The sequence below is a fragment of the Triticum urartu genome, unplaced genomic scaffold (assembly GCF_003073215.2).
Source record: "Triticum urartu cultivar G1812 unplaced genomic scaffold, Tu2.1 TuUngrouped_contig_5144, whole genome shotgun sequence".
Lineage (NCBI taxonomy): Eukaryota > Viridiplantae > Streptophyta > Magnoliopsida > Poales > Poaceae > Triticum > Triticum urartu.
In genome coordinates, this window is record NW_024115794.1 from 1 (window position 1) to 8,688 (window position 8,688).

The following is an 8,688-nucleotide window of genomic DNA, read 5'->3' on the forward strand; positions in this document are numbered from 1 at the left end:
TGCTGGAGGCCGCCTTCCGCGCGCCCTGGGGCGTGCGCCGCGTCCTCGGCGACCCGGCCACCAGGGCCTTCTGGCGCGCCGCCTCCCTCGCCCGCTTCGCGCTCTCGCACACCGTCCGTCGCGGGGACACCGTCCCCGGCGTCGCGCTCAAGTACTCCGTCCAGGTATCATCTGTCTATCCTCCCCGTCTGAAGCTTATTCTTCAGGTATCGTTGTTAGCTGAATCCTACCTTGTACTGCTTTGGTGCCTGATGAGGCAACACCAACCCATACTGAACTTGGCAGATTCCGTGCTAGTAGTATCAAATCCTATAATATCGCAAGATGTATGATGCGAGACTATGCCTTCTTAGTTCTTATCACAGGATGAACTTGAATTACAACTATGGAAGTCATGAGTGATTGTCTAACAGATAGTCTATCTAATGTAAAATAAGCAAAAGTTGCAAGTCACTACAATAATTTCTGATCATGAAAAACAATCAACATTCTCACTGTCGCAGAACTCACCACCGTTGTCATTAGCATAACTCATCATGTTTTAATTGTTGGCTATCTGATAATGCTCATGATACAACGTTTGGTGATAGAACAGATACACTTCTTCCCTAATTCTGTCAATACTCGTTGCTCGGTTGTATCAATTAATATGTTGAATGTTCCAATCGATAGTAAGGCTGCAGTGGCTTACTTTGTTAGGTCTCAAAGTAATTGAGCTAGCTCTAGAGGTTTGGTTTCCATAATGTTGCCACAATTGATAGTAAGGCAAGGCTGTAGAGTGCCCATGCACCTTCAGCTAATAACCCTTTTTATCTTCAATGTTGCTGATATAGAGTTAATCTGAACGAGAATGCTAAATTCCTGCCGACTGTCAGTTTGCAACAGATCCGCACGAATCGCGCGCCGTTGGATCTGAATCCTACGATTGACCGCGCCTTCCGATCTGTTCTTTCTTGCGTCCACTGTTTCCCGCTAATCACGTGATCTCCCACATCCCGCTTATCCCGCCCGTGATCTCCACCTCCCACTTATCCCGTTTCTGGTGGATGTTGGTTTCGATGGAAAAAATGAAAAATAAATAATTTGCGAGTATAAATAATTTGCGAGTACTAGGACTCGAGCCCACAACCCCTTGAAAGTTTCAGCACGCACAGACCAACCCGCTAACTAATGTTGTTTGTCTTGGTTTTACATGTTTCTAGTTGAGTTAACTAGTTCGACAAAATGAAATCGTAATTTGCTGGGTTGGGCGAGATTTGCTCCAAATTTAGTGGTTCTTGCCATCTATCCCGAGCATGGTAATACACGCAGCGCTTAGCTGGTAACTTAATTAGCTGAAACATGGTAACTTTTTGAGCCTGCTATTTTTTTGTTGGAAAACACCTTCGGTAACTCATGTGTAAATAACTTGGTATATACATATAGCAGACCTGGTAAGTTACCGAGCCTGGACACGATAACTTTCTTGACCCGGGAAAAAAAGTTGTTGAAAAGCATACATCCGGTAATTTATTGAACAACATGGTAATTGTGACCCTAGATTTTTTTTTTTGCTCTAAACATACTCTCGATAACTCATGTACATACGAACGCCATGTTAACTTTGGAAAGAATGGAGAAAGAGTTGATGAAATATACCCCACCCCCCCGGGTGTGTTTTCTGTGAATAGCGGTAACTCACACATCACAGACTTGCTAACTTATGTACCCGGTTCCTGCTAACTTTACCGACCCCCCAACATGTCAAACCGTATCTGATATCATGTGAACTTCAAGCAGGTGACCGATATCAAACGGTTCAACAACATGATGAGTGACCACGGTATCTACTCGAGGGAGAGGCTTCTAATACCAATCAGTGATCCAGAAATCCTTCTGGGGAGCACATGCTACATTGAGATGGATCACAACTCAAAGAGAGAGGTCGCGGTCTTTTATCCCGAGGGCCACCCGAATAGAAACGCAGAATCCGTGGCAAACGCTGCAGCTGCAAAAAGGCAAAGCAAACGGATTCTCGAGTCGGTGAGGCGAAGCTTGCATGTGGATGACGGAACTGCCGAGTACTACCTGTCCGTCACAGGTGGCGATCCGAGAGCTGCTATGATGGAGTTCTCGGAGGACCTTAGGTGGGAGCAGCGACAAGCGGGCCATTAGATGCAGGCCAGTGGGAAGTATATACAAGGGTATTGGTGTATAGGTGAGTATACATATCATTTGATGATCTCTACGTACTTGTCTGCTTGAACCATTACTGGGTTGCCCCTCTCCCAATTGGTATCCTCAGCTACTCCATTTGTCAGTGGCTGAATGCCGGTAATTTGTACCATTCCAGGCAAATATTTCCACTGTTTCAGAAAGATATGCAGCTGTACTGTGCTTGTGTGAGCAAACCTTCTCTGTTCTTCGTCAAACCGTATCTGATATCATGTGAACTTCAAGCAGGTGACCGATATCAAACGGTTCAACAACATGATGAGTGACCACGGTATCTACTCGAGGGAGAGGCTTCTAATACCAATCAGTGATCCAGAAATCCTTCTGGGGAGCACATGCTACATTGAGATGGATCACAACTCAAAGAGAGAGGTCGCGGTCTTTTATCCCGAGGGCCACCCGAATAGAAACGCAGAATCCGTGGCAAACGCTGCAGCTGCAAAAAGGCAAAGCAAACGGATTCTCGAGTCGGTGAGGCGAAGCTTGCATGTGGATGACGGAACTGCCGAGTACTACCTGTCCGTCACAGGTGGCGATCCGAGAGCTGCTATGATGGAGTTCTCGGAGGACCTTAGGTGGGAGCAGCGACAAGCGGGCCATTAGATGCAGGCCAGTGGGAAGTATATACAAGGGTATTGGTGTATAGGTGAGTATACATATCATTTGATGATCTCTACGTACTTGTCTGCTTGAACCATTACTGGGTTGCCCCTCTCCCATGTGTAATATAGTAATGTGGAACTGTGGACCTGTGTAAGGTGAACTTGAAAGATGATAATTGTAGCAAGTACTGTATAGCATTTGCACTTGAAAAGGAACATTCATCAGCTCGAATCGTTCTTGTCCTCACTCATTCTGTGACCAAAGTTTTACTTAACTCAAAACTGTATCTTCCACCTACAATTTCCAACTTTTTAAATCGGGGAAGCAGTGAAGGACAACTTGTCGTATCCCAGTAAAATTGGAAGAAGGAAAACTCAATGTAGTTGCCAGAGGTAGTATCTTAGAGCATCTCCAACAGCCGCCCAATGCGCGGCACCCAAAAAACGGGTTTACAACGCGTAAGTAGTTCTTTTTAAGGCGCTAGAAGACGTTTGCTCCAACAAGCGATGCCTTTTTAATGCGCGCGCTGCATTAGTTATAGCTTACGCGCGCTTTTTGTGCGGCTGCTAGAGACTCCAAATCGGGTCCGCGCGTGCTAAAAGCAGTTTTTATACCCCGCGTCGCTTATATAGCGCTTCTGTTGGAGATGCTCTTCATAAGGGTGCAGCCGAGAACCATGTAATTGACAACATGTTTCAGTATTATTTTCACTAAACTAGCAAGATGCCCGTGCGTTGCACGGAACATCAAGATGCATTTTATATGATAAGTTTGTCTTGTTGGAGATAAGGATAAGCGAGGGAAGGCCTTATATGCAAATGTGAAGAGGAGTGCGGATATCTTTTTGTAAAATTGCCATGGTTTCCTTCCTATCCGTCAGATATAGATCGAACGGCCTATATTGCAGGATGGCAGGCACACCATCATCACCAACTCTATTTTTTTATAAGAGTAGAGATGTGTTTACTCTTTATCAGTCACACCCAATACTAATTCAATATTTGCTTCACTCTCACACAATAAATTTCGGCTACACTAGTTCAATATTTGGTTCACTATCACACTATGATTTTGCACACCTTTTAGCCTCTTGCTCGTTTGTCTTGATTTTCACTAATCACTAAAACTACCACTGTACCACACATGCTGTTCTATAATTCCTGGTCACACGAGTTAGGGGAAACTTCACCCAAAAAAAAACAAGTCAGGGAAAAATTGTTCGACGGGTTTACATTTTTCTAGACAATCGACGGGTTTACATAATGCGACATGCATGCGCATTGTACGTATTCATCGACTAGGTTCTTTCACATTTATTGGGCCGCGAGGTTACAAGCGAAACCAGCTACCCACCACAGTGTAAGTAAGGCAGGCCCACGCATGCGGGCAGAACATAACGTGACGGGCCACCGCGGGGGTTCCACGGCGGTGTTTCGATCGACGACGTAGATGCGTGCACTGTATGCTCGCTGCTTATTGCACTTTAATTTTTTATTTTTTTTGCGGGGAAAACTTTCAATCTATTCATCTTCAATCATGGTAGTACAACAAATACTAAAAATAATAAAAATTACATTCACATCCGTAGACCACCTAGCGACGACTACAAACACTGAAGCGAGCCGAAGGCGCGCCGCTGCCATCGCCCCTCTCTCATCGCAGCCGGGTCGGAGCCGGGCAAACCTTGTTGTAGTAGACAGTCGGGAAGTCGTTGTGCTAAGGCTCCGTAGAACCAACGCACCAGAACAGCAACCGCCGCAGATGAAGAGTGTAGATTAAAAGGATCCAACCTGAAGACACACGAACGAAGACGAACGACAAACAGATCCAAGCAAATCCACCAAGCACATATCAGCCGGAGACACAACTCCACATGCCCATCGATGATGCTGAACACATCACCAGAACGGGGGCTAGACGGGGAGACCTTTATTCCATCTTCAGGGAGCCGTCGCCGTCTCGCCTTCCTGAGTAGGACGCAAATCCTAACAAAGATCGAAAAAAGATCTAAAAACAGAGCCCTCCCACCGGCAAGGGGCGAGATCCACTCCGCCTCCATGGTCCTAAGGCCACCGAAGACGGGACGGACCGGCGCCGACGCCGGCGAGAGGCAGAGTACCCTAGCTTTTTGAAGGGGCGGCTGGCTAGGTCAAATACTTGTTTTCAATCATGAAGGGAGTACCCTTTCTTTCTTCCTTAATGGGTTTTAGTGCCTCAGATATGCATAGACGGGGCTGATGCAGCACCTGTTTGGTCGTCCGAGGACACCGATATCTGGAGCTTGTGACGACAACTTGAGCGAAGTTTCGTAGCCCTGTTTTTTTCTTCCCATGCTAGATTATCTGATACCCCTTCATCGATAAGGGCACTATGATATGTATTCATACGTCCGCAGTGCAAGACGTATTTTTTCAACTTTTAACTTACATGAATGTACTATGTTTTGCTATGTACTCCCTCCGTTTGAAAATTCTTGTCTTAGATTTGTCTAGATAGAGATGTATCTAATACTAAAATGTGACTTGATATATACTTTTAACTTACATGAATGTACTATGTTTTGCTATGTACTCCCTCCGTTTCAAAATTCTTGTCTTAGATTTGTCTAGATAGAGATGTATCTAATACTAAAATGTGACTTGATATAACCGTATCTAAATAAATTTTAAGACAAGAATTTTGAGACGAAGGGAGTAGGTAACAATATATTCACCACCTCGCGTTGGTCGATGCTTGGCACCTCGCGTTGTGAGAGCCAGTGCCATCCTCTCTTTTCCTTCTTCCTTTTTCCAATTTTCTTTCGGCGGCTTAGACCATTTTGTTAATTTGTCTTTTTTGGACTCTATGACCTCCTTCTATCAATACAAAACAACTCTCATACCTGGAGAAAATAATTTGTCTTGCTTGTATATAATTCTAGACCGGTGCATACATAGAATCAAAAAATGTATCTCCGGTCTTAGTGGATTGTTGGTTTGTGATATTGACTCCATGAAATAAAAATATATCAGAATGTAAGAGCTAGAGGCTCGATCGTTTGTAGCCTATGAAATGTTTAGCTAAAATATGAAGATGTATTTATTTAAAAGGTTCCATCCAACTCAAAATAAACAATTAAAAGGTTCCATTAAATCAACGGTACTTTTGTTTCCCCCGAAAAAATGGTAATTTTGTTTCTTTGGGAACCTTTTTGTGATCTATTTAGTTTGTTGTCCAATGTGTTTTTAGTAGATATTCTACTGTCCTAAATAACATACGCCAATAAAAACACTCTCCCAAAAAGATGTGAATATAATGCAATTTTCTTACCATTTAAAAAAATGAATCTTGGTGCCATTAAAGACGAGTAGTTAGCAAGTGCAACTACTAGCTGACACTTCAGTTCATTCAATTGATTGGGAACCAGAAGTATCGAAGCCGTGCATGGTATGTACTCCCTCCGTTCCTAAATACTTGTCTTTCTAGGCATTTCAATAAGTGACTATATACGGAGCAAAATGAGTGAATCTACACTCTAAAATATGTGTACATAGATACGTATGTAGTAGTCATTTAAAATTTCTAGAAAGACAAATATTTAGGAACGGAGGGAGTATGTAGTATGGTGCAGATAGATACAGTAGTGTCATTCCCGCAAAAAAGAAAAAGAAATAGATACAGTAGCTGTTGGCCTAGTGCTTTTGTACGGTTAGAAACCATACAAAACATTGTTTCAGCCCCATGCACGCACCGCTCGGCCAAGTATTCACACGACCGACGCACCACGGTAACTTCTGTGCAAATAACATGATAACTCAAACATGGCAGACCAAATAACTTATGTACCCCGGTCCTGATAACTTGGTCAGCGAGGGTGGGGGTGGGGCAAGTCGCTGAAACATGCCACGGTGCGCGGATATCTCCCACGCCATTCACGTAACAGTCAGGTCAGGTCACTAGGTCAGGCCAGGCGGCCGGGCTGTCACGGCACGGCAGCACGCACACCCGTGGTACGCGCGCGTGCTCTCGCCGTGCCTTCTCCAGCCTATAAAACGCCCGGCCCGCGCGGCGACCTCCTCACACACCCGTCTTCCTCCGCACAGCTCTCCAACGGAAAGCAGTACAAGTGCCATTGGAGCAGTGAAAGCGAGAAGGAGGCCAGGATGATTCTGGGAGGGCTGATCGACAGCCTGACCGGCGCGAACAAGAGCGCGCGGCTCAAGGGCACGGTGGTGCTGATGAGGAAGAACGTGCTGGACCTCACCGACTTCGGCGCCACCATCATGGACGGCATCGGCGACTTCCTCGGCAAGGGCGTCACCTGCCAGCTTATCAGCTCCACCCTCGTCGACCACGGTAAGCACTCCGCCCTTCTCATCTTGCTCCTCCTCCTCCTCCTCCTCTCCTCAGTAGATAGGATTTCTTTCGTGTGGGCCGGCGGCCATGGATGGATGGATGGATGGATGTATCTCGATCGGCTAAAGAAAGATAGCCTAGCTTGGTCGGTCGTCTTTAGCTTTAGCTGAGCATGGGCATGGCATGGAAAGAAGAGACAACATCATCAAGTAGTGCTTGCGCCCGAGCTTGATGCTCCGGACAAAGTAATAGAACAAGCAAGGACACGTCAAAAGCACAATCTCAAGTAGTAAAGCACAAAGACATACTACACTACTCAACAATAGTAGCGTTGAACGGAGAAGTAGGAGTAAACTAATATCTCTCTCAATAATCAAAGTAATAGTAATAGCCGGGCGGCAGAGTGACACGTAGTGATGAACTAAGCATGTGAGAATCTGATAATACGTGCGTGCAGACAACGGCGGGCGCGGCAAGGTGGGCGCGGAGGCGGAGCTGGAGCAGTGGGTGACGAGCCTGCCGTCGCTGACGACGGGGGAGTCCAAGTTCGGCCTCACCTTCGACTGGGAGGTGGAGAAGCTCGGGGTGCCGGGCGCCATCATCGTCAACAACTACCACAGCTCCGAGTTCCTGCTCAAGACCGTCACCCTCCACGACGTCCCCGGCCGCGGCAGCCTCTCCTTCGTCGCCAACTCCTGGGTCTACCCCGCCGCCAGCTACACCTACAGCCGCGTCTTCTTCGCCAACGACGTGAGTGATCCTTTTGCCTCTCCTCTCCTTTCCTTTTCACCGGCCGGCTTCGTCGTTCATGGTCATTAAGTCTTCTTTGAGATAAGATAAGATTAGTGGGTGCAGAATTTATTCCGTGTTGGTAGAAAAGATAGTATGGCTAGGTGCAGCACAAGATTGAATGAAACTGGCACCGTGGCACGCTGGTAGGTGAGGAAAACTGTTGCACTTGACTGACCAAGTGCGCGACCTGCTGCTGGCAGACACGTACTCTCTCCGTTCCATATTACTCGTCGCTGCTAAATCAGCGACGAGTAATATGGAATGAGGGAGTAGGTACGTGAGCTCACACGAACCCATGGCTCCACCTCCACGACCTGAGACGACCTCGATCGTTACATGGGTGGCCGACCCCAGAAGAAACTTTTGAAAAGAGATGTAGCACTCAATCCGGTTTACTTTACCGAAACAGCGAGATAAAACACCTGAAAGAAAAGGCGATTACTGCTCTAGCTAGTTGGCAAAGCAAAATCGTCTTATTCAAGTAGGAGTACTAGCTAGCAACATACGTACGTACGGGAGTTTTCTTTTGTTATGAGCAGGCCATCGATCGGCTTCCTGCAGGTGCAGGTGCAGGTGCAGGTTCAGTGCTCATGTGAATGACAATGTTTTGGTTTGTGTACACGCGTACAGACGTACCTGCCGAGCCAGATGCCGGCGGCGCTGAAGCCGTACCGCGACGACGAGCTCCGGAACCTGCGGGGCGACGACCCGCAGGGCCCCCACCAGGAGGACGAACCCGTGCAA

General features: G+C 46.6%; 3 protein-coding genes across 3 annotated transcripts; all 3 read left to right on the plus strand.

Annotated features, from left to right (window-relative positions):
* Window positions 1-23: 23 nt before the first annotated feature.
* On the plus strand, window positions 24-3,048 carry LOC125528831 (F-box protein At1g55000-like; the record flags this gene model as incomplete). Its single annotated transcript, XM_048693265.1, is given in 3 exon segments — window positions 24-164; window positions 1,780-2,246; window positions 2,910-3,048. Coding segments are annotated over 2 exon segments (516 nt in total), but the record flags the coding sequence as incomplete, so codon positions are not given.
* LOC125528832 (F-box protein At1g55000-like) lies at window positions 2,422-3,048 on the plus strand (the record flags this gene model as incomplete). The annotated part of the gene is made up of 1 exon (XM_048693266.1): window positions 2,422-3,048. A coding segment is annotated over one exon (396 nt), but the record flags the coding sequence as incomplete, so codon positions are not given.
* A 3,667-nt stretch (window positions 3,049-6,715) lies between these two features.
* On the plus strand, window positions 6,716-8,682 carry LOC125528830 (linoleate 9S-lipoxygenase 1-like; the record flags this gene model as incomplete). Its single annotated transcript, XM_048693264.1, has 3 exons — window positions 6,716-7,152; window positions 7,610-7,902; window positions 8,575-8,682. Coding segments are annotated over exons 1-3 (594 nt in total), but the record flags the coding sequence as incomplete, so codon positions are not given.
* Window positions 8,683-8,688: the final 6 nt, after the last annotated feature.